Source organism: Bombus fervidus, chromosome 10 (assembly GCF_041682495.2).
Source record: "Bombus fervidus isolate BK054 chromosome 10, iyBomFerv1, whole genome shotgun sequence".
NCBI classification, from domain to species: domain Eukaryota; kingdom Metazoa; phylum Arthropoda; class Insecta; order Hymenoptera; family Apidae; genus Bombus; species Bombus fervidus.
Genome location: NC_091526.1, coordinates 3271826 through 3298392, shown reverse-complemented (window position 1 = coordinate 3298392; position 26567 = coordinate 3271826). Strand labels below are relative to the sequence as shown.

Below are 26567 nucleotides of genomic sequence, written 5' to 3'. Positions count from 1 at the left end.
GTCGTCTACACTTTTCGGTAGAAAAGTGAGGGTAATGATCCGCGATGCCCATTGGTTAATAAATGAGACTGTGAAGACAAAGAAAACAAATATGGCTCGTGGGCATCCTTGTTCATGGGAAAAGCCTGTTATCTCGTCAGACACCCGCTTTCTCCGTAATAGGTAAGAGCGTGCAACAAACATAAGGACTATCTGTAAACCGAAAATGTTTATGTGAAGAGAAATGAAACTGAACAGATTCGGTTTATGGTATCTCCTTAGGCCTGTTGCGGGTCAGTGTAACAATGTATAGGTCTTGGCGCCCAGACCATGAGGAACCACGCAATGACCATCGCATCTGGTGTAACACGTGCCAAACAGAAATTCGATCCGTGACAACATGTACACCCGCAGCAGATCATACCTACCTACACACTATAGCAGTAGCGCACTATCGCCACAACTATACGGGCTAGCGCTCTAACTAAGAGATTACTACTACCACACTTTAGAACAATCATTTATTCGGAATGTTATTCGAATAACTTCTAACTCTGCCAGACACCTTTTATATATAAGGGTTAGTTCCTATTGCAAGGCTCTTTTCCATAAAGTTCCATATGCTTCGTTTTTTATTTGAGCGGAAAAATAACGTTGAAATGATCAGTGTATAACAATACTATTACCAATATTATCGGAAGTAAAATGATACCGGATGCTTTAGTTATCTGATGTATCCAGTAGAATCTAAAATAAAAATAAATATCATTAGTCGAATATATAAAAATATTTGTATTAATTATTTATTAAATTGATTCTTTATATGAAAATATTTCTATATGTATGTCGATAACCGTTACGGCGCCGCATTTATAAATTTAAGAATAAATTTCTTAACTCCGGCCAAGTAATTTGCTAAATATTTCTTCCAATCCATATCCCATGCAATGCAAGTCCAGTTTAACAATATTTCCGTCTTCCAAAGTATTCACCTTGTTAATCATATTATCTCTTTTGAAGAACTAGCTTGTCGCTATGACCAAATTATTGTAATATTTGCTCATATGCATTGCCCTGAAATGTCGCTTTTTGAGTATTTTGACGTGGTTGACAAACGATTGAATACTCACATTGGTTTACCACCTTGAAGTCTTAAAAAAATATCCACGGCAAACGCAGGTAAAACATTTAGAAGTATATTCAGTGCATTGTAAACATATCTGTTTGCTACTATCGTGCAACTCGGATACCACAACGTATCGTTCATCGGTTTTTCTCTGGTACATTCCAGGAACATATCTATAATCTCAGCCAATCTTGAAAATTGAAATGTTTACATTTGTAAAGTTAATTAAATTATATTCAAGATAACGTATATTACTATTAGAGTATGTCAGAAAATATTCTGTGATAGCTCAAGAAAAATTATAGAATTTCAGTTACACCATATTTACAGCTGTCTGAATTGACGTATCGAGAACACAAATGGACGCGAGTACAACATTCTTAGTGCAATATCTCTTTTGTGATCAACGTTATATTATTTATGTATTTGTTTATTAGTAACTTCAAATGCGACGTGGGTTATATAACAAATATAGTATTTCTATCTTTCATTATCTACCTATCACTGCAACTTCTAATTAGGTAGTGAACATGAACAGGTTTACAATTCTCATTACGTATTTAAATTTAATACGATTCGTACGGAACACGGTTTAAGAAAATTATAAATAACTTTCAGATCTTTAATTTCAAGATCACATAAAAAAAAAAAAAAAAAAAGATCTAATACAAAGTGAAAGATAGAGCTTCGTTGAAGGAGAGTCTGAGGAACATTGTTAGTAATACTCGGCGTCTGTTTTTATTCTCGTAGTGTAGGTGTACCCAGATGCCATAATTCAGATGTGGAGAGTCTGCTGCGCATAGACAAGCAGTTTTTATTAATTTGCAACCTAATAATCGGGCTTATCGTAACGCAATAAGGCTCGGTTCAAACACAATTTTATTAGCAACTTGCTGCAAACTATTGTAAAACTTTATTTGCAAGTTCCTGCAATGACTCAAAATTTTTTACGTACGATCGATATTTTATTTATATCTCGGCGGAGGAAATTTTTCTCAAAATCGCTCATATTGTCCTAAATGTTGTTCCGAATCAGATTATCCAAAAACGTTTCTACTTTCAATCTGTTCTTAAACAAAAGATGTTAATGCGACTTGACTATAAGTGAAACTCTCATATCTGATGCAAGTATAAATTTCGTTCGTCGCTTCTTTTTCGAGTAAATCTAGCTTCTCATTACCAGTAATCTCAATGTAAATCCAAATGAAGTTACTAACATTCTGGTTATTATTGCTAGTTTCAAAGGTAGCATAAATATTTTGAATTTCAATAAGCTTACTATTGGAATTATAACGGAAAGTCAATTTTTGTAATAATTTAATTACGCTTGGAAACTCAGTGGCGACGAGGAAATTTATCGGAATAAAGAAACTAGTAATATCTAAAGCTCGGTGCTACAACACTCTGTCGTAAAGGATGAAGCTTCAAACACGCGTAATCATTAAACATGTGCAAATAGGTTATCTAAGTGTGAACAATAGAATGCAGCACAAATCGATTGAAAGTTTTCTATTTTGCTATCACCTACAGAAGTTATTTATGAATTAATGATTTAGTGAAAAATGGCAATAAACTTTACGGACAAAGGAATCACGCAGCTTTTCGCGCACATCAATATCGCAATATCGATATGTTTGTTTTTTCGTTAGGCATAGAATCGAGTTATATCTCCATTACGTTGAGGAAGTTTTCAGTTAAAAGAGAATGTCTCGTTCTTTATCTAGAAAATAAAGTGATGATAAAAATGAAATTTTGGTTATTTAAATGGAAATTTTAGTTAAGTCTGTGAGAGTTGTCTGTGTTTTCAGAGATGTTTTTGCAAAGAAATTAGTTCTATTAATTGGGGGACGCGACCGTTTAACATTTTGCTGATGCAGAGCAAATTATTGAAGCAACGCTCGTCCAGGCTGTTATTTTGAATGCACTGTACGAAAGAGTAATTATGAAGGAGTGTATTCAATAATGTTAGATGAGGGATCATGAGTTATATTGTGCCACGTAGGAGACACAAGAAATCACGAAATTGACGGATCACCGGTGATCTCCTAGTGTCGTAGTTCGAACGTTTCATAAGTAAGGTAAAAATTTGCAATTTAGATGTAATAATAACATTTATTGTACGAATCTAACCGAATAACGATTCAGAGTGTTATAACAAAAAAGGTGTTGAGTTGAGATTTGGGAAGCTTCTAATACTACGGTTTGTTATTTCTGGGGGGAGGGGTATCGTCGGGTATATATCAGACGCGACTATCATGTTACTATTTGGTTATTGCTTCGATGGCTGCCTATCCAATTACTGTTTCTGAGTTTGTGACAATTGCGACGAAACGTTTCAATTTTTGATAGTTTAACAGATGCTGTTACGTCGCGTGGGATGGTCCGTGCTACGTCCCTCATGGTCTGGCCGCCAAGGCCCACACACCGTTACACCAAACCTAAGGATCCACCATAATCCGAATCTTTTTAACTTAATCTGTATTCATGTAAGTATTTTCGGTTCATGGATGGTCCTTAAAACAGTCCTTAGGTTTATTGCACGCTCTTACAAATTACGGAGAAAGAGGATGTTTGTCTAACGGAAAAGCAGGTTTTTCCCAAAAACAAGGACACACATGAGCCGCGTTGTCAGGAGACTTCCTCCTCATATTTTCACTTATTAACGTTGGCTATAACCAATGGGCATCGCGGAATGTTACCCTCACTTCCCTATCGAAAAGTATGAGCAACGAATTCGTGTTCTAAGTTCAAAAAGGCACACCCACACTGAGCTATCCTCCGTAATAACACGAGACGCGTCCTCACTCTTGCTACATCCTCTCAATAGGGCAGTCGTCTCTACTATTCCTCTCAAGAGTGCAGTCATCTCAACGGTTGCTACAATCTAGAGCAGTCCTCTCATTAGTGCATTCATCTCAACTGTGCCTACAACCTTAGCGTAGTCATCTCTCTACTGTTCCTGCGACATTAGGGCAGTGATCTCAGTGGTTTAGACGACATCAGTTCAATCAACTCTCTGCTTCTACGACTCCGGGACCAAGTCTACAACTATCAATCATTTATATCTATATCAACATTAAGTGTATTAAGTTGTTGAAAAATATCATTATTATAAACTGTTAATTACAGCTTTATACCACATCAACCACCCCTATTATCTCACAAGAAATAAGGGGATCGACCTGTTCGTGGTGACGATTATTACAATTGTAACGGGAATTTACGATTTCAATTGACGCGCTTCCTCGCGATCGTGTCTCCCCGCGACTGAAAGAAAATACAGATGCAATGGAAATTGTAAAGATGTTTCCACAACCAGCACTTTAAACAGATCAGCTGGAAGAGAGAGAATTGTCGGATTCGGTACTCATAAAATTCCGCAACGAATCCATTAGAAGCAGATTCAAAGATATGGATGGCTACATCCGATATCTCCAGCAGTAGCAACATTTCAAGCCGGGAAGTACAATGACGCATGACGAAAGAGCACTTGCAGAAACGCAAAGGTAACGAGAACTTCATTTGCAAAATCAAATCAATCGGGGATCAAACCAATCGAGGAAATACCTGTAAAAAAGATTTCTTTCCGATAGCTCAACCTAATCGATGAATATACATAAAGACTGGGTTATCGCAAAAAGAAAAAAGAAAGAATAATACAGAAGAATTTTATAATGGGATATTTTAGAACATGTCCTTCGAGATGCAAATCTCGGTTGGTCAAGCCGTTGCGAAGAACTCGGTAAACACAAAAAAAGTTACTACTCATCGAATTGAGATACCTTTCTTATTTCCGAAGACAGTAGTAAAAGTGTAAAAACGTTTCTATGATATATCCACCTTCATTAGAATAAATCAATCCTATATACCGATATTCACATTAAAAATCTGGCTAGCTCTAATCCATTTGTGTTCTCGATATCTTTCTCTAAGTTTACTATAATCTTTTGTAGATTAATCACACTGGAATGCACTTTATTCATTGGCGTTTCTATTGATCGGGTTGCTTAAATGAATCACAGCTTTTAGGATACCATAACAATTGAATTACATTAGTTGAGAAAATTATGTAATAAATATCGCTTCCGTACTTGATGGAACGTGTGTTGCTCGTACAGTTGTAAACTTTGACCTTATCAATATGTAGCGTGACGTGCCACGCGGCACACATTATTGTGTCGACTACATAATCAATAGGCACTATATCTGTTCTCACATCTCTCTTACCCAAGAGTACTCTTGCAATACCTTTGCCGATAGTAACGAAAATACCTGCAACATCAAATTGGTTCAAAAGTTATTAATGATTCTCAACTGTCTCGAAATGTAGCGATACAGATATGGAAAGAGTAGCTGTAACTGGCAACAAAAACACAGCTTAAATAATGGCGATCTGGTAAAGATTAGAGTCAATTAGCTTCTCAGAAATTAATTACAACTACATTTTTCTGAATTTTTTAACTTCATTGCCTAAAAATGTTTGTCGTTCAGCTTCGCAAATAACTCATAGCGATGAGTTTATCCGTTGAAAGAAGAAATCATATAATCAAGCTTGAATTTTAGGGAATAACGTTTGCAATGTCACAACTGTTTTCCCTATTTATCGTAATTCGTGAAGTTGATCAGCGTAATCGCTTCTGCGCAGATCGTCTCTCATAATCAAAGCGATTATAATAACTGACTACATTTGTTTTTAATTTCAAGCTTGTATAAAGGATTTAATTGAATTTCCATATCGCACAAGAAGACTGAGTAGTTGTAAGCGTTGTTTGTGTCATTTCCTCCCTCTGTGTGTCGTAAGTGACAAACGGGATTTTTCTTCGTGGCTCTTAGCGTTCTGTACTGTAAACGGCTATTCGGCGTTTGTAAGTGATGAGATATAATTCAGAATCCGTTCTTTCAACACTTCCTACATGTAGTTTTTCCAATCCAAGCCTAGGAGAAGTTAAATACTCCATATCCCGTAAAAGTTTCTACAGTAAGAAAATCTGGATTTCCAATCATCGGAAGTTCCAGCCGCGGAAATATATTCGAGAGTTTTTTCTTCGTCCAGTTAGAGTAATCTCCTCTTTTATCTGACTTTTGGTCACTTCTCGTTCCAATATATTCCTTCAGTCGTCATTAGTCTTGTCCTTTCATAGCAGAGTAATCTTTCTTTTACTGTCAGATGAATGACCGGTATATCTTAGCTATCACACGGGCCACATCATAATCTACAGTTTTATAACGATAACCAATCCTCTGACATATCAGCAATTTCTTTATTATATGTTGGAAAGCATACAGCGTCAATTTCTGCGTTTGGCCACTTGTTGAATAAGTTGACCAACGTTAATACATATACATCGTATATATTATATAATTATTTAAAATTATTGCCTCTTACACGAAAATATATTATAATTCGCTTCTTGTTGCTACATAAAATGATATTACCGTGTGCTCTAAAATGTTATTTCACGTTAAGTACATCGTAACAAAGCATATTCTATTGTTTCAAGAGGTACGTCGCACTTCTTATGCTTAATTTAATTCCATTAGTAGCATAATTACAAACACGAATGAATTTTATGAATCGTTGGACATTCCCAGCTCCTAATCTTCTCTCGGGCATAATCCTATACTATACTACACATCTTAGCCTGATGCTAACTGCTTGTAATTGGATTGTATGTTAAAGGTTCATATCCCTGTGATTAAATTAATAAAAAAAAAAAAAAAAAAAGAAATAACGCTGTCATGTACTAATTTTTATAGCGCAATGCGCAAAAGGTATACTTCCATATACGTAACCTTCAGAATCTGCGAGTTAAAAATTGTCACAGTTTTATTCTATTGCTGATTTCTTTCATTTCTATGAAACTTATGGAGAGCTAAGGTCTTGTGATACGTGTGAATTGTATTATTGGGAATCATTTGGATATAATGAAACGCTCTTATTTGCGATATGAGTGAGATATGAAGTGATGAGGAATTATCATTGTAAATATCTATAGAAATACCTGCTTGTCCGGAAAAAGGTACCAACCAACCAGGATACGGTTCTTTTAGCGAAGAAGAAATTATACTTGGTCGCACTATCGCAACAGTCAATCCTTTGCTATTGTTGGATATTGTCTGCTCTGCAAGATTCTTGGTGAACGCGTATGTGTTCGGATACGTTTTTAAAACTCTTTCTTCGAGCAGATTAATCAATTCTTTGTCTTGTCGGTTGCATATATCTATCACGAGAGAGGGATCAAGGTTCGTGCTGCAAAATTATCAAGCATAAGATAACATATTCGTCACGCTGAAGTCATTAATAAATTACAAATTTGACACATTCAAGGATTTAAAATGCAAAAACACATAGAATGTATAATAATATAATAGAATATAATAAAATAATACACAATAATATAGACAAAATCGAAGATGAAGTACTTGCTGTAATTTTTAGTAAACGAACAAAGTTCTGCTTAGATTCTGCTGCTCAAATCATGTTTAAACGTCTTAAAATATGAATTTATAATGATATCAGTGTCTAGTTGTTATCATGTACGTGTATCAAGAATAAAAGTTCATTATTAAATTTAATAAGAAAAAGAAATTAGTAAAAGGTAAAATAACTTTCAATCCGTAATTTTTATCATTGACAGATCATGTATCATTGATTATTTCTTGTGTAAGTTCTCTTAAATCTATACCTGTTTTGACAAGTATTTTTCATTTCAATGGAGACTTGCAAGTGTTAATTAGATAAATAAGTAAACAAATTATACTAAGCTGTCAATTACTTTCATCGTTTATCTCTATTTATAAGTAGGTTATGCACGATATATAAAAAGTTGTTTAAGAAATGACGAATTATAACTGATTCTTACGTGTAGACCTTTTCCTCGATGTCTGATAGATTCGAATTGCTGTATGCTGTGCTCACATAGACAACGCTAATTACATGCTTCAGTTCCTTGCACAGTTTGATAATATTAGCGGTACCTTTCACATTTGCATTGACGATCGTATTCAACGGTTGATGGAAATTGATAGCGGCCGCAATGTGGAACACTATGTTTACATTCTCTATCAACATATCTCTGTCTTTTTGCAAAAGATCTAAATCTGGTAGAGCCACGTCGCCCTCCACGAGATGAATTTTATAGAAAAGTGTTGGGTTTTGTGCTTTGACACCATCGAAAATCTGAAGAAGATAATATATAAGCTCAGTTCTCAATATAAAATGTTATAATCAATATTTCCCAACATAGAATTATATAAATTAAGTATACTAATTTTCTGTTAACACATTACTGACCGATCAGGAATAAATTCTTTTTTTAGGCAGAAAGTTTACTTGTTAGTTTTTGTTTAACGTAGCCGGTCAACAGTGTGTTGGAAGTGTATGTCCGCAAAAATGACTTGCAATTTTTTTATACATTCCTAGACTGGTTTAAAATTTGTTCAGTATAATTACGATACTCGCATCTCATTATAGAGCTGACAAAGTTTCAAAAAATGTATCTATCCCACGTAGTATATGCATACAATGTTGCAGTGCCTACATATTTTCGTAAGTCAGTATAAGCTTGCATTATTATATTCAAACTGTCATATCTCCACGAGACAATAATTTATATCAAAGAGGAAATGAGAGTACTCGCGTTTATGTTCCTGATTATTCCCGGACTAATGTTGCATCACGCGAACAATACTGGAAGGTGACCCACGTTAGCATATAGAAGAACCTATAAAGATACGGAACTGCCCTATTGGGTTCCTCATTAGTATAGACAAGTATCTATTTAGCTTTATGCGGCACGAACCTATTTAACTGTACGGTTACACGGAAAAGTTCATATGTATTTGTCTGTCCGAGATAGGTAAATATGAGAATAACAAAATCGTACAATAATTAGACTAATTCTAAGATGCCGAAAAAGGAGAAAGTAATTGTTTACAATGTTTGTTTTAGAGAAGAAGAGAAAACATTCCCTTTCAAACGATAACAGATCAATGGAATTGATGCTATAATTTTAATGTATTCTTCATGCGCAATAGTTTTTTTTATATTTGTAAAAAATTCACAGATATATTAAATTTTTGTAAAAATATTCGACTGTTCTCTAAAATTAAATTTTGTCTACCAATATTGCTACATAATGCCTTATATTTTTATATTTATATTCCTATATGTGCCGGATCATTTTTGGAAAACGGGGCGTGTGATAAGTTTTGTTGCAAGTTGTCCATAGTTGTCTTACACCACATGATGTTTGTTTATGGGAATGTATTTAAAATATAAATGTAAAAGTTAACAAGTGATATCTATGATAGAGTGCTCGAGATGCCTATGACGATGAATTTAGGTTCGATAACGAATACACGGTCAAAGGGATGGCGATTCCGATTAGGAATTCGATGTACGTGTTCACTGGGCTTTTTCTTTTATTATACGTGGAGAAATCCTCATGGACACTCGGTGTTGCTTTTCGCAGCAACCGAGTAGTGTCGGACTCTTACCGACTAAAACTCCACGGTGGCCATCCTCACGTTTTTAGTGGAGGTACTATGGCTCTCTTGCGCTTTACTACCAGGGGGTACCCCTCGTCGTATTCTCCCTTATTGAGGGAGGCATCCTTTGTTTCTTTTTTATGTTGGGCCGCTAGGGGGGACCACGCCTCTAGCGTCGAGATCCTTGTCTTGTCGCTCTAGCTGGATCGCGGGCTCTTTTCCTTTCTCTCTTCACGAGCATCACCTGCTCGCAGAAGGTGCGGACGGCGGTGTATTCCTGGCGCCCTCTCAGCATTGCTTTTAATAGTAAAAGCTATAGAGCTTCGAGCTGAAGGACGCGTCGCGGTTCCGCCCACGTCGGACAAAACTCCAACGTGTGCTGCGCCGTGTCCTCCTCTTCCTCCGGAAGGTCCCCTCCCGCTGTATGCGTAGCAGGTACTCCCCGAATACTCCGTGGCCGGTGAGCACCTGTGTCATCCTGTAAGTCAGCGGGGCTCCGCCTTGGTTCCTCCAGGCCTCCCAGTTAGGAAGCACGGCGCGGACGGCCCTGTGTGGCCGCACGGCACCCTCCTCGGCCAATTGGTATTGCCATCACTCCCAGGTTTCCCTTTTTGCTGCTTTCCGCGCGTCCAGTGCCGACTGGTTTTCGGGCGGTGGAGTTGTCGCCCACCCGTCCGAGCACAGGGCCCTCAGGTGTTTGTACACCCGCCGAAGTGCGGGCGCCTGTAGCTCGAACGGGGGGGGGGGACGCGGCTAGTATGGTTGCTGACGCGTAGGACACTGTACGGTATCCCCTCACTGTGCGAATGGCGGTCGTTCTCTGCAGCCTTTTCAGCAGTAGTAGGCTGCGGCGGCTCGCCATCAAATCTTCGGCCCATATAGGGGCCCCGTAGAGGACTCGGGACCGGACTACTCTCTCGTAGAGTCGACGGACGTTCACTCCTGCTCCGCCGATGTTCGGTAGTAGGCCGCATAGGGCGTTAGCTGCGGCAGTCACCCTCTGGACCAGAAGCTCGAAGTGTGGTTTGAAGGACCACTGGCTGTCGATGGTAAGTCCCAGATATTTCATCTGGTTCCCCACCGGCACTGGCTCCCCGTTGATCTTCACGGACAGACCGGGAGGAGGTGTTCTTCTGCGTCGTTTTTTGAAGAACCATAGGGCCTCGGATTTGGCAGGTGACACGCTTAGACCGAGTTCCTGGATGGCGTGCACCGCACACACCACGGCATCCTCCGCGAGGTTGACAGTTTCGTGCCAATGACGCCCTCCAATGAGTACTAGGGTGTCGTCCGCGTAGCACACCAAGCCCGCGTCCGGTGGCATAGGGCATCGAAGGACGCGATCGTAGGCGGTGATCCAGAGGATGGACCCTAGCACGGAGCCCTGCGGCACACCGCGCTCGACCAGTCTTTTCACCTCTCCATCCCTATTGGTGTACACCACCCATCTGTCGCTGAGGTATGCCTCGATGACTCTGACGAGGTACGCTGGTACCTCGTGGTGGCGCAGTGCCTCCACTATCCTCGCCCAGGGGATGGAGTTGAAGGCGTTCATGACGTCGAGGGAAACCGCTATCGCCACTCCTTCCCGGGTGATCATGTCCTTCGCCATGGACCTTACTTGTCCCACGGCGTCCACCGTCGAGCGTCCTCGTCGGAACCCATACTGGCTGTCGTGCCAACCAGGCACTCTTCGCGTCATATGGGCTTCCAGACGGGCGGCCACTACTCTTTCTAGTAGTTTGCCCACCTCGTCCAATAGGCATATCGGCCTGTATGCGGATGGCGAGTCCAGCGGGCAGCCCCCTTTGCGCTGCAATACGAGCCTTGTCGTTCGCCATGCGGGGATAGACGCCTTCCTTTAGGCATCTTGTAAATAGATGTCGCAGGCGAGGCGCCATGGTGTCCGTCGTCTCCGCCCAAGCCCGGCCCGGGATTCCATCCGGACCTGGTACCACGTCACGGGATGCCATCTTCCTCGTTGCCTCGTGCAGCTCCGCCTCGGTGACTCGGAGTTCCTGTCTCCACTCCGTCGTCGTCGGCGCCCTCCCGCAGTTCTCGTCGGAGGCAGTGGCGGAAGGCGGTCCTGGTTGCCCAGCACAACTGTCCTGCCGTGGGAACGGAGTCCCCATGACGTTGTCCGGCACCACTGGGTCCATATTTCCGGTCAGCGGAGGGGGGGGGGCGAAGGTCGTAGCTTGTTGGTCACGATCCTATACGGCCTCCCCCACGGATCGGATTCGACCGACTCTATTAGTTCCGTCCAAGACCGAGCTTTTGCGATCTTGATCTCCCGCTGGAGGGTGCGCTTCGCCTCTTTATAGGCTTCGTAGGTGCGAGAGATCTCCTCTTCGCCGCGCGTCTGCCTGCGACGGCGTGCCCACAAGAATCTTCTGCGGGCGCGACTGCAGCCCTCTCGCAGCCCTGCGATCTCTGGCGTCCACCAGTAAACGCAGCGGTCGCGCCCACCCCCGGGATGGAGCGCGGCATTGAGACGTCGCATGCCGCGCTCATGTACCTTCGGAGGTTTTCCGCTTCCTCGTCGACGCTTCCCAGCGCAGTCGTCCTCTGGGCGTCCCAGCTCCAGGTCGAGACGATGGCTGCCGCCCGTAGCATCTCCTTGTTTCTTTCCTTGAGACGCCATCTGCGTGGCGGTGGGTCGAAACGGTTCGCTCTTCCCCTGGTGTCGCTGCTGTCCTCCGTCAATCCGTCTAGGTCCCCGACCCAGTTGGAAGCGTCAGGAACACGGTACGGCTCGGCCACTACCGCGAGGGTGACTCCGTTCTCCCGGATGGTCTGGAGGAGCAGGTCTTGCGCTTGCCTCCCTCTCTCTAGGTTGCATTGGAGGAGGCTTTTGAACTTACTCGTTCAAATCCATGGCCTCCCCCCGGCCATCCCCAGCTGTTTCGGTGGTGCTCCTTTGTGTCGTTCTCGCCGCGACGGTTGGCTCGCGAGTGGGGCGTCTTCTTTTGATCTGTGGGGGAGCGCATGCCACCCCTCCCAATCTGTGGTCAGCGGGTGCCCCGAGCGACTCACACAAGGTGCACTTGGGCGTGGCAGCTGGACACTTTCTGGCGCGGTGTCCGCTTTCACCACATCGGTAACATAGTTGTTCCCGATCCACGGCAGACACGCAGGCCGCGCGTACATGCCCCAGTTCCAGGCATCTGTAGCACTGCGGGAGCCTTGCCGGTATGGTTATTATTCTGGCCCTGGACCAACCCAGCGCCACTTTTCCTTCCCTGGCCAGTTTTCGGGCTCCGGCCACCGGACACTTAATCCATGCAGACCCGAGGCCGCCTCTGGATGTGCCAATTTCCCCAACCTGCACCTCCGCGCTGTTGCATCCCGCCGCCGAGGCCAGTGCTCTTCCCTGCCCACCGAGAGATGTCGATCCCGACCACTCGTAGCTCCGCCGTCTTTGTCGGAGCCGCGACTCTCACCGCGGTCTGGTCCAGTACCTCTGTCAGTCGTGCTGCTAGTCGCGAGGCTTTTCCTCTGTCCCTGTCCCCAGGGACCCTTATAATTATGGCGCCCGTCATAGCTTTCCGCATCTCGACGGACTCCACACCCCTATCTCCGTGAGTGGGATCTTCTCCCTTGCCGTTGCGAGCACATCGGCGTACGACATACTCGCTCCTTCGTTTAGCGTCACGCTCACCGCGGATGTTCGCGATGTGCGGGGGAGCGCGGTCGTCCTTGGTACCTGCGCCGGTGTCTTCTTTGTCGCGGCCATGGCGGTACTCGATCTCGGTGCTCCTGCGGCTCTGGTCAGTGTAGCCATGGTCGCCCTTTTCCTTGTCATTTCGGGGGCGGCTGTTTTTTCCGGCTTTTTCTGGTCTGCCCTCCTCCTTCTTCTGGGCTCTACCACTCTCCATTCCTCTCCCCCTTGCTCTTTCGGGGGGGGGGGGGAGCGGCGTAATCTGGGCTGCCCGGGGAGCGGCTGAATGGTCCGCCTTGTTTCGAGGTTCTGGGGTGCGAGGTCGTCGGCCCCCAAAACGCTCTTCAATGGCCCTGAGTATTTTGGGCCCGAACTCCTCCATCCTTTTCTCCAATCTGGAGATGCGCTCGCTGTCACTTCGGTCTGTTCGCGGAGGGTGGCTGGGCTCAGGGACCGAGCCATCACACCGTGGGCACCCATGAGCGCAGGCGGGCCTTCGCGCTAGTTCTTGGCGAAGTGCCACGTTCTCCTCCTCTAGCGCCGTCAGCCTTGCATTCACAAGCCTTGTGGATGTGGTGTCGCTGCTGTGAGCTTGTTCGGTCCTCTTCGCTGCCTGATCCCTCCATGCGGTGGTGATGTACGAGGCAGCGTCTCTCAGTGTCCTTTTGAGATTGGCCGACGTCGTTGCGACTCTCATGATTTCCGAGAGTTGTCGCGTAACCTCGTCGGCCGGCAAGCACGTTCTAACCTCCAGCGCGAGCTCTTCCGAAACGTCCGGGGTCAGCGACGTTAATTTCCTCTTTTTTTCTCCTCTGGACATTGAGGAGCCCAAAGACGAGCGGGACATGAATGACGTGACCGATTCTTCGTCATCGTATTTTGCTCGCGCCCAGGATCTTCTTCTTATCGGAGGGATATAGTCGTCCCCTGCAGCCGGGCGAGGAAGGTGCCCTCAGGCCTGTCCGCGATGCTCTGCGGGCCCCTCTTCGTTCTCCTTGGGGCTTCGTTCACCTCCATCCTGTTGTCATCGCTTATCGCCTCGCCAGGCGTAGGACGCGTCCGGGGGCCTGGCGGTCCACCCTCGGACGGCCGTGGTCGTGAGATGACGACGCAGCGAGGCCCACTTTACAACCCACGACTGCGCCGGTACTGGGGTCTCCCTCCCCTGCACCGTAAACTTGCTTCTTACTGTTGTCTAAATCCATAGTGTTTTTGTTTTCATTTTGTCGCCAAGTCGTCAACAGAGGTTTCCATCCTGGTGCCACTCACTCTTTCACACCCTGTCCCGGCCGAGGCCGGTGCAGAGTGACGGGGGGACCTCACGGGAAGGTGAGGTGAGTGGTCTTGGCGGGTATGGGCCCATCAACTTCTCCGAAGCTCTCCGCACCGGATCGGCGAACTGACGGGCGTCAGAGGCTCCGACCAGCCGCCATCCGACTATATGAGAGAGCATCAGATCCATCGGAGTTTTTCGGAGCATGGTCCTATGCATCGAGAACCCATACCCGCCTCGTGCCTCCCCCCCCCCCCCCCCCAGGCCAACACAATACGGAGTTCCCAAGTGGTCACCCATCTAACTGCTATCCGTGCCCAGCGTTGTTTAACTTTCGTGATCAAACGAGAACGAGTGCTCTCAACGCGGTATGGGCGTTAACCCACGTGTTCACTGTGGCTAGTCGAACTTATCTGACTGACCCTCAGTCCAAGTGGAACTGTCCTTATATACTCCTCTCCGTACCTCTCTGTATCCCACGGGTCAATCTTTGTTTTTAAAGAGAGCTATTTAATTAATCCATACCTCTATTAGGTACACGTCCCTCCCGTGACCGTGGCTACGTTCAGTGACACATTATGTCACTTCGAGCCCAAACCCACTGTCATAAATCTCGGGTAATTATAATTGACTTAACTCATAAACAGCTATTTCTCAGTTTTATTGTTTAAGTACGACTATAATAAAAAGTCTGGAATAAAGTATTGGAGACCTTCCCAAATATTCCGAAAGAAAGGCTCCGGTGCGCCTTCATCTCCGACATATATATGTCGGGTTAGGGTTAACACTTGGGTTTGGGGCGTGTAAAGAATCTGCGCCAGGGTCGCTCATCGTCGGTGTACAATCGATGATATCTTTTATTGTCACAAATACAAGATAAACTACCGGTCTCGATACTCGAACGATAATGACAACGATCGTGGGGTCGGTATAGCGAATCCACGGCCCACGGGATAACTGATCTACTTTACTTCGAAGTCTAAGTCGAACTCGACTTACTCCTCGTGATACAAGGATCGCTTGATTAACTCTCTACTAAGACGTAGATTATTCACTGATCGTACAAACACACTAGGTATCTAACTAATGCGACTGTAAGAAAAAGAATGACTTTCCGTCGCAACGACGCTGCAGAGGAAAACTATGGTGGGATGTGCCTAAGGGCACGAGGTCATCGGATTCGTCAAAGAAAGCCTCCGCTCGGAGGGTGAGGGAAATAGACGTTGCTGTTAAATTGGTTAATCTCCATGTTGGCGGTTAGAAAAGAATGCTAGTCGCTCTTGAGAGAGAGTTCCTAGCGGGAAGCGTCGTACGTGAGGAAATCAGATCTCCCGTATCTTGCCGCAATAGGTGACAGATATACGGGCTGATATAATAAAGACTGTTTGCCAATCTGAAGGACTTTAGTTAACCAGATCCTAAGATTTGTAACGGTTCCTCAGGCTACCTGAACATAAACTGCGAATGATGTATCGGCATCTGGCGATCATCCTACCCAAAAAATGGGGTCTGTGTGTGGCCGCTGGAATGTTTATTGTCAAGTGTCGTTACGGCCAATTCTTTAAAGGCGAGCTATGCAACTCCATATCTCTGTTAGGTGGAACGTTCATCCCGCCTAAGCTCATTGTCTCAAGTTTCGAATAACTGTATTTGGGTTGTTTTGTAAATGCTACAGTATTGAGGTTTTCCAAATAATTTCAACGGGGGGTCCCGTTGTCCTTTCATCTCCGACATATATATATTTCTTTGTAGTGACTTTTAATTGGTTATTTCTTAAATTTTCGCTGAAAGATTTTGTATCCTCGTTTCATTTTTCACAATCTTTTTTTCCGATCTTTCGCTGTTTCCTCGCTGGATATCAAATGAGACATATCGTCTGTTTTCAATATAATATAAAATGTTCATCTTAATATAAAAATTTTCGTTACTAACGAAAGTAAGTGCTGCAAGTTAAACTGATTAACCGAATATAAGTCATGTGCAACCCGAAAGGAGGGTGGACTGTGAGAGAGTGTGTGAAAAACATGCAGCTAGCTTGACTATTATACATAACTATAATTGTTATTTTGATTTGCTAAATACATATATTCTGCTTATTTTACATTTGATTAATTAATCCCATCGATAAGATAGATAGAAGTGTGATTAGTTACTTTATTCAATTACATAGTTGCACAAATTATTCATTATATTTTCATCTCTTTACCTTTTGCCTATAATCAATTAGTTTTCCCGTTTTCATCGTTTTTGTAAACGAACACGCATGTAAGACAGATATCAGAGATATCATACACTTCATCAGAAATATTATTCAGTGTGCTACGATTTATTATTAAACAATTGATACTTAGATTTTACTACAACAAAAACATTATCGCGACGAAAGTCAATCTAATTTTAAATCTAAAACGCTATCGTGTATTGAAAATATATTAAAATTATTGTTTCATTTCACTGATTCATTATCGTTTGGAAGGGAATATTCTCCTATTTCCTCGAGAAAAAATATAGTAAACAATCAATTTCTCTTTCTTGGGCAATTTGCAAATAGCCTAATTATTGCACGATTTTGTTATTCTCATACTTACCTATCTTGGACAGAAAAATGCATATGAACTTTTCTGTATAACCGTACAATTAAATAGGCTTTTTGTAGTGTGGAATTAAACATATTCTTGTCTATGTTAATGAGAAGAAAAGTTCCCTAATTGCATAAATTTTTGAATATACTAGCGTGAATCACTTTCCAGTATTGACCGCGTAATGCAGCATCTGTACTACTGTACTATGTGAAACTAGAGCTACGAACGTGACCACTGTCATTTCATCCCTGGTTATATATTGTAATCGGCAGCAATTCTTCCTTCATTAATTCAATCAATTGTTGCAAATCAAAACTAATTCTTCCAAGCAGTCCAATTATCTATTTAACAAAAATTATTATTCTCTGTATTTGAGAATCACGGAGAGAACATTTACAAGTAAAATTTTGCTGATTTTTTAATTTTGCGGTTATTTTATGACTAAAACAGAATACTCTATTGTAACATAGCTAAAAATCGAGAGAAATTGTGAGATTCAATCAAAGACATAATATTTAGCAGAAATAATATTTCAATAACTTTAATATATGTACGCCTTCCAATATTTTAGTATTCTGACAGTATTACGTGCTTTATGTTAGTATTTCTTAATTAGGAGAAGGGTGGAAAAGCACAAATAAAAAGGCAGTTTTAATGACACAAAATTAGATAATTGATCGAAATTTTAAACTGCTACCCTGTGAAAAGTCTTCCTCGATAAGGAACAAGAAATGAACCAATTTGTTTCGAATAGCATCTATTAAGTAAATGAATAAATGAATGAGTTGAAAAGCTGCACTGATGGACTTCAACAACCGCGTTTATTGATGTCTTCGATATTCACGTAAAAGTTCACTGTTATTTATGTCATCTTCTTGCAGAAAATGAGCCGTTTAGTACAAAAACGTTGGAAGTCAAGAAGTTGATTACCAGTTAATGAATGACAAAATAAAACTTCTGTAGGGAATTGAATGGGCCATTCTTAGCTACTCTGTTATCCATCCAAAATTAACGAGTATATACTGATAACATTTATGCTCAAAACAGAATGAAAGTTAGTGTTTCAAATCGCGGTGTTGAATCAAATGGGCGAGAATCGACTTACACCATATTTGCATTAAACGGCTCAAATGAACTTACGAAGATAATTCATTTGTTTCTTGTAAATTGCTCGTTAATCCGAGACTTATATAATGAAATTCCAAAAAGCGAGTAGAATATTATTTACGAACCGGATCATCTATTAGCTTCTTAAATCGTTGTTCTATCGTTTGGTTACGTTTCGGACGGATCAATATAAAAATAGCAGCGATGCGTGAACACGTGCGTATCAGTTTTTCGAGGAGGGCTTTGCCCACGAATCCAGTCGCACCAGTAATAAGAATTCCAGTTCCGGCATAGAATCTCTCGATGGAATTCACATTACGTAATTTTTCATTTATTTCGTTTTCATTAAGTTTTGTATTCATTGTACCAAAATCACAGGGCTTTCTCTCTTTCAACCCAGATATCTGCAAATGAATAAGAAAAAATAAATCGGAAAATTAATAAATAAAGAATATCGTATAATCTTATATATTAAATTTCTATATATCCATTATTTTATATTATCCAAAAAAAAAAGAAAAAAAATTCAGGATAATCCATACTAAGGGAAAAATGATTCCCCGATGTTTGTTCCGCGAACTGCGTATGTGTACGATTCTGTTGCAGTACAACTCATTTGCAAAGTAAATTTCCAAACGCAATTATATGCGTAATCATTAATAATTCACTTGTGTTTTCATTAAATATCGATGCTATAGAAATGCTCCTTTTAATGTAAACATATTTCGTTTCAAAGATTTTTGAAATGCTAATGCATGCAAAACGCTGTTAAAAAAAAAAAAAAAAACAGTATAAAAATTAAATCATTCTTTTCATTCTTTTACAATAAATATTTCATCTCTATTATCGTTCAAATAGTTTGGGGAGGTTTCAACGAATATTATAATATAACTTCCAAGTCGTTTCCTGTAAATTAATATACAGGCTCAATTAATAAAATTTACTACCTCGAAATAAATCATTAACTGTTGATTCATTTAGAAAATATTTTAAATGCAATTTATTGCATTCGAAATAACTGATCAGAAGTATATATTCTGATTTCTTTATGAACAAAATTTTCTGAAATATTGATGTGATCTTGAGTTTGTGTAAGTGTGTGAGAAATGGTGTGCGTGACTCAACGCGCTTTCACTGATATAAATTCCGAATCTTCAGCAACATATATGAGATAGCGAGTGAGTAAAGATAGAGCATGTGAAATTTAGAAGTAATAGAATTTCGAGTATAAATTAGCATTTAAAAGCAATTACGTGTTTTTCCATTAATATACCGTGGCAACACTATAATTTTAACAGGACTGCGGACCGGCCTGCTAACTGAAGATATAAGATGTTCGATAGTACATTAAAAACCCAACAATATACATTCACTCACATTAATGATCAGCACCATGATGTGTGAGATATTTCATTTCATTAATATATCTATTTCTTTATAATAATGCAAGACCATCTCTCCTGATACAGTCCGTTTCGTGTCTGTTCGTATCTGTTCCAAGTGGCAATGTTTAACAAGTGACACTTACCGCGCAAAAAGGACCCTTCCGTGCTACTTATTCCAGCAGCGTAAGAAAATAATTGAACTAGTTCAAGATACTCGCGTTGAAATCATATTTCGCATATATGGAAATGCCGAACTCGCGTGGTTTCACGTTAACGTCCGTCCACGATAATGATTCCACGAAGAATATCCGAATACAGTAAATCGCAAGAGTATTTGTATCTCTCGAACTACAGTCACAAAACGATTTATAATTATTTACATTGCAAGATCTTCCGTTCTTTCCATCAGGAATGTACGTGGCAACGACATTGAAACTTATATAACAGTGAAACTCTCCATGTGTACCTATTCTTACCGGTCAAATGACCGGTCTTTAAAGCAACTATAATTCTTGATATAGAATGAATATAATAGCCAATTTGACAGTGAAAAAATTTAGTTTCTTTCATGTAGAAAAAGATAATGTATATTTCATTCTTTTTCACCGCATTTTTTACAAATTATAGGCTTCTCGATCGCACATCTTCCATGCATTTTTTACATTTTAGACCAATTTTGTTAGTCTTACCGTTTTTGCAATACCTTATCTTGCATATTTTCTGTTCACGTGGAGCGATATTTGTATTTGTTACTGGTTCTGCTGAACGTTCTTTGCATAGCTATTGCTTTTTTTCCTATTCGGTGATAAGTTCTTCTCTCAACTGAGATAAAAATTCTTGCCTCGAAAGTTTTTCTCCCGCGGTTTCTTTATGTAAAATCCATGTATTTATCCCAGCTAGGTCTTAGATATTGAAAAATACTTGTATCATCTCCGAGATATAAATTTTTCAGTGTATTTTCTGGCAATTTGACCGGTCATCCCTACACCGAATTTGATGATATATAATCTAATTGTCTCCGGGATATGAGCATTATTTTTTTTTTTTTTTTTTTATTTCTACAGATGTATACATTGAACGAAGAATCAGTACTATTTTATTTAGTTTAGATTTGGAAATTATCAGAGTACAATTGTTTGAACAATATAATTTTGTTGAGTAGCGTGTCATATTGTGCTTTGTCTGTTCTGCCAATTTTAACAGTTCTCTCCTGCTTGTACGAACTGTTCGAAAAACCGTAACTTTTTTTAGCATAGTCGCGATCGACACGCTTGCAAAGAAATTTTCGGTGGTTAAATTTCATCCACGCCCTGTATGCTAATGTACTATTAATTTTAGAGTGACAAACTCCCCAAGCGGAACTGAAGGTTCTCTCCCTTCATATTTTCCAAAATAGGGAAAGTCGTTTATAATATATTTGCTATTCACATCGGATGATAACTAGAGTTTGATACCACATTTGTCAGGTGTACTGGGCATTTATTGAATATATTTACACCTTGCTTGTGTCAAAAACAATCGTTCATCGATAGTAATATATAATTCTTATTTATAATTGTTGAAAATTGTGGATCTTTGGAGCCGAAATAATGTTATAGGAACACTAAATTTATATTGAGGATTAATATTAAAATAATAATATATTTAGTTCATGGACGATTCCTCATATATTCAACGATACACACTTGCACGCGTCTCAGCACTTTCTTCCATACCCGACTCTTAACCGAATGTTTCTCGACTGCACCGTTTACATTCTTTTGTCTTCGAGACGCTGCGCACACACACATACTGGCACTCACAAACAAGTATCTCCTCTATGCATTTAACCCAGTTCAGCACAGAAAATTATACATATCTCAACAATAATATTTTTGACTGTGCTTAATAGTTAAGTCGGTTCATAACTCACAATCACTGAATTCTTCATGATTCTATTAGTATAGAAAATGTTATTAGATATCATCGATATTTTCCATTTCATAGGTTTGTTATAGTTGAAAAAATTTTCACGACCGCATAATTCTATTATGCGATCCCATTTGGGTCTCTGTTTAAGAAGCCCTGGTTTAGAGCATGTGAGAGGTAGCTTACTCTTTTCCGTACAATTTAACGAGTCAGTAAAAGTAAACGAAACGGGATTATGGCAGTTCCAATCATAGCCCTCTTTACTCGTACACTTTAATTTAAGAACTGTTTTCAACCAAGCAAGAATTCTGGTAATTTATTTTACTATAAACTGGATAATAATTATACCTATAGATAGCAACATATAGCACGTGCACCAATATACCTGCTTATACCAATCTACAATTGTAAATATGGTACAAATTATTCTCTTTTTTCTCGAATTATCTAAAAACGTCATTAATAAAAAACAAAAATGTTTTAACGTGCATCATAAATATACATGTTCTCAATCCATGCATGTACATACATGTACAGGTAGATGAAGTTGAGCAAAGTCAACATTTATTACCTAACAGCTAATAAGTTGTTCCGTATACTTTCTTAAAGTATTCCTTGTAGAGATTTGAAAACCAAATACAAGTATATTATTTTCTTACACAATTGAATTTTTATTTTTATTACATATATATATTTGAATTTTTATTACGTAATACATGTACTGAAAAACTTATCATTGTATTCTACGGAACCTACAAATATCGATTAAATATCTTTGAATTTGTTTGCGTAAGGAATGCCATAGATCAGGTAAGTCTTCATTTTATACGGTTTAGTAGTGAAACTGTAGAAAGGCTGAGTAGACACCGATTTCGACAACTTTTGGATACGATAGAGAAATCGATATTTTGAACAAGTTTTTCCTATGCATGAATTCCTATGCAAGCTGGACTCTCTTAAGTTCTGAGATATTCGTGAAAATTATCTGGTACCATTACAATAAACTATTAAACTATATAAAAGTCTGTAGTTGCTCGTCTGCGGCAACGTATTACGCGTCAGTAGCATTTGGCTGTCGTCAGTCGTTCTTCGTCTGTTTCTAAACGATGGTTTCTAAGCGAGTTGAAAGCCCCGTGTACAACGTGTACATGTTAGGCTACAAGAAATGTCTGTTACGGTTCATAATTCGAATAAAATTTAAATTCACCAATGTATTAGGTTTGAGTTTGAGTTAAAAATGTTTATGTGGTCGCTGCGAGAAGTCGCAAAGAGCTTGCATGAAATAATAAGAAGGTGACCAATGCCGGCACATACGTTGGCACAGGTTATCAACAGATTTCACTATAGTAAGTAGGGCTGTTCCTCACGTATATCGCGGGCATTAAGCGAATCTAGCTCTTATATGTATAGAAAAAAGTTGTTTAAAATGTTATTTTACAACATATCCAAAAATCATGGAACTTTCTAGAATTTAACGAAAAGATTAGAAAATGCTCTTATCCGGTAAATAACTTTCGTACTTTGCTTTATCATTTACATACTGCATAGTAATTATGTTACATAATTATACTCGCTTGCTGTATGTAAATGCAGTTCAGCGAGTTCATTTTTTTTTTTTTCTACTCCTTGAACTACCTGTGCATAGGAGATTGTAGGAGTAGATAGTTTTTGTGGGCTGGGTGATGGAATCGTGAGGTCCTTTACTCTGGGTTTGGGGTACTTGTTATTACATAAGGTCTTGTAGGCTGAGCAGCCTTTGTAGTTCGCAGGGTGGTCTCCTTTACAGTGGATACATTCCGCAGGGGTTTCTGCTGATTTAGTGCATTGGTCTGTAGAATAAGGATCTGCACATTTGACGCAGCAGTAATTGCGGTTGCAATATTTTTGCGTGTGGCCGTATCTCTGACACCTTTTACACTGAACTATCCTTTTTGTAAAAGGTGGTTCGAACTTTATTACCGAGTTCATTAATCGGTTGATGTTATATATTTCTTTGTTGTTTGGCTTTTGCTTTAAATCAACAAAAAATAAAGATAGTGGGTTTTTTGTGATTCTGTGTCTTATATTGCTGATATTGGTAACTTCATGGCCAAGATTTTGGAGTTCGTATTTCAGTTCGTCTAAGTTAGCAGAGTGGTGAATGTTGCGCAGTACCACTCGAAAGGGTCATTCTTGTTTTAGTTGATAAGTGTGGAATTTAGCGTTCGGGGTTTGTTTTTTCTTTCAGTCGTGGGGAGACGCGATCGCGTTGAAGCGCGTCAACGGGAATCGTAAATTCCCGTTACGATTATAACAATCTACACCACGAACAGGTCGATCCCCTTATTTCTTGTGGAATAATATAGCGGTGTTTGTTGTGTAATACAACTGTAGTCTACAGTTCTACAATATATGTACTTTCAATAACTTTTAACACTTGATATCGCGTCTTCTAAGTATGTAATATTAATTTAATCTCGCGTAGATTGTAGTTAGGATGATAATCCTGTTATTTGATCAGGAGTTGACCGACCTTATGAGTTGACTACGTCGAGAGGGAAAGAAAAGTAAATGCCTGCTCTAAGGATAAGACCCTTAACTTGACTATACAAAGATTGGAAGGACAGACTTCTTGAGTTAACTTGACTATTCGAAGATTGGAAGAACAGTAGTTGACTCGTCTCGTACTATTAAGGAGGAAAGCTCGGTGTGGGTGTGCCTTTTTGAACTAAGAACGCGGATTCACACTTTTCGGTAGAAAAGTGAGGGTAACGATCCGCGATGCCCATTGGTTATAGCCAACGTTAATAAGTAAAAATATGAGGAGAAAGTCTCCTGCAGATGTGGCTCATGGATGTCCTTGTTCGTGGGAAAAACCTGTTATTTCGCTAGACAAACATCCGCTTTTTCCGCAATTAGTAAGAGAGTGCAATAAACATAAGGACTGTTTTAAGGACTATCCATAAACCGAAAATACTTATATGAATGGAGATTAAACTAAAAAGATTCGGCTTATGGTAGTTCCTTGGGTTTATTGCGAGCCAGTGTAATGATGTATAGGCCTTGGCGGCCAGACCATAAGGGACGTCGCACGGACCATCTCGCGCGACGTAACAGGCTTTTTAGCAGCTTTGTTAGTTTTCTATAGGAGTCTGGATTAGTCGGCAGAATTTTAATCTGATTGTTTTTAATTTTTAGTTGATAATCTTCTTTGTTGATGTCTTTCTCGATGGACTTGATCATTGTTTGAATATCGATAACGTCATCGATGAAGATTGGTTGGGGGAGGAGGAGTTTCTTGGTTTTGTTGGCTTGGTGATGTTTCTATTACATCCATAGAGTCGTGTGTGGATTCTAGTAGTTCGAATCTGTTGTAAGTGGAGATATATATATTTTTGTTGGGTGAGTCTAGCTTGCGTTTTTTGTTGTCATTTTTGTGATTTGGAAGGTGGGACAGTTTGTCCTTTTACCACGGAGGAGGGAGAATAAAGCGGTTATAGCTTTGTTCGAGTGAGATAATTCCAGATGTTTGGGCCATCTTCGAGCTAGTTAATTCAAATTGAAGTAACTAGTTGAGAGGCTGTGATTCAGGTTGGATATTAGGAGAGTCTGATTGTTCACTATTAAGTTTAGAAGCACTTGTTTTATTTTGATTTCAATTCACTTTCGACGAAGGGTCGTCACTTGTATTATGAACTGCACTAGGCACTAGACACACACGTGTTCACACTTCGGCAGTCGACGGCTCAATGGATGACATAAATAACAGAGAAATTTTAGATAAATATCGAAAACAATGCAGTTAATATCATCACTTTTGCGTACTTTGCCATTTATGAAATCGATCAGTGCAGCTTTTCAACTCATTCATTTATTTATTTACTTAATGTATGTTATTCGAAAAAAAAAGTGGTACATTTCTTGTTCCAGTCTCGCTCGGGCAACCGAGGCGAACAGATGTGTGTAAGCAAACGTGTGCTCCAGTCAAGTGATTCAGCGAAGTGCTACGAATAGTGATAGTGACAAACAATGGAACAGCAGATATCAACGATCAAGATTGCAACCAATGGAGAAAAATATTACATAAAAGGGTCGTCAGATTTACCAGGCTTACAGCAACAACAGCAAAATAATAACAACCAAAATGATATGGAAATAGAAGAAATGGAAGAGCAGCGGAGACAGGAGGAGTGCAGACACGACAACAAAATAAGTTACCAGGACGAAAACTGGAAGCTAGCAAAGACTAGCATAAAACGTAAAATAATTCCAGGCACAAATGCTGCAGGAAACCCAGATACAGGAAAGCAGCGATTGCTGCAAGAATTACCTTTAAGAAACTCCTTCAGCTCACTAACGGAAGAAATAGACAATGTCCCGACAAGCAAAACCACAACTAAAACACCTTACATATCAAAACCACCACCAATATTTGTTGAGGCCCAAATAATAGACCCGCTTATTGATCTACTAAACAATGTAGTCGGGAAGGATAACTACACAATAAAACAAACAAAATTAGAACAAGTAAAAATTCAAACAAACACCCCAGAAGTTTATAGGAAAGTGATAAATAAACTAAAGGAAAAAAATGCTATATACCACACGTACCAACTCAAAACAGAAAGGAGCTATAAAATAGTTATAAGAGGTTTACATCCAAAAACTAACACAAAAAAATTAAGTGAAGAATTAGGAGAAATTGGCCATGAAACAAGAGCAATAAACAATATGACAAGATACGATACGAAGCAACCATTGCCACTATTCTTAATAGAACTGGAACCCAGAACCAATAACAAGGAACTCTATGAAATCAAAAAAATACTAAATACAATTGTAACAGTGGAACCACCACGCTACAAAAAAGATATACCACAATGTATGCGGTGTCAACAATACGGACACACAAAAAATTATTGCAACAGAAGCCCGGCATGTGTTAAATGTGCAAAAAATCAAGTAACAATACACTGCCCATACACAGGGAAAATAGAAGAAGTTAAATGCTATAATTGTAACGGAAACCACCCAGCCAGCTACAAAGGATGTGAAATAAGGAAACAAATACAACGTA

General features: G+C 40.2%; 1 protein-coding gene and 1 pseudogene across 1 annotated transcript; both read right to left on the bottom strand.

The window, feature by feature from the left end:
- Window positions 1-273: 273 nt before the first annotated feature.
- On the bottom strand, window positions 274-23479 carry LOC139991654 (fatty acyl-CoA reductase 1-like). Its single transcript, XM_072011915.1, has 9 exons — window positions 23147-23479; window positions 18344-18622; window positions 7969-8285; window positions 7108-7355; window positions 5197-5377; window positions 1110-1295; window positions 666-726; window positions 412-485; window positions 274-337 (listed from the first exon to the last, which is right to left on the bottom strand). Exons 1-9 carry the CDS (start codon window positions 23477-23479, stop codon window positions 274-276), a joined length of 1743 nt encoding a protein of 580 aa, XP_071868016.1.
- On the bottom strand, window positions 14793-14911 carry LOC139991832 (5S ribosomal RNA; annotated as a pseudogene).
- Window positions 23480-26567: the final 3088 nt, after the last annotated feature.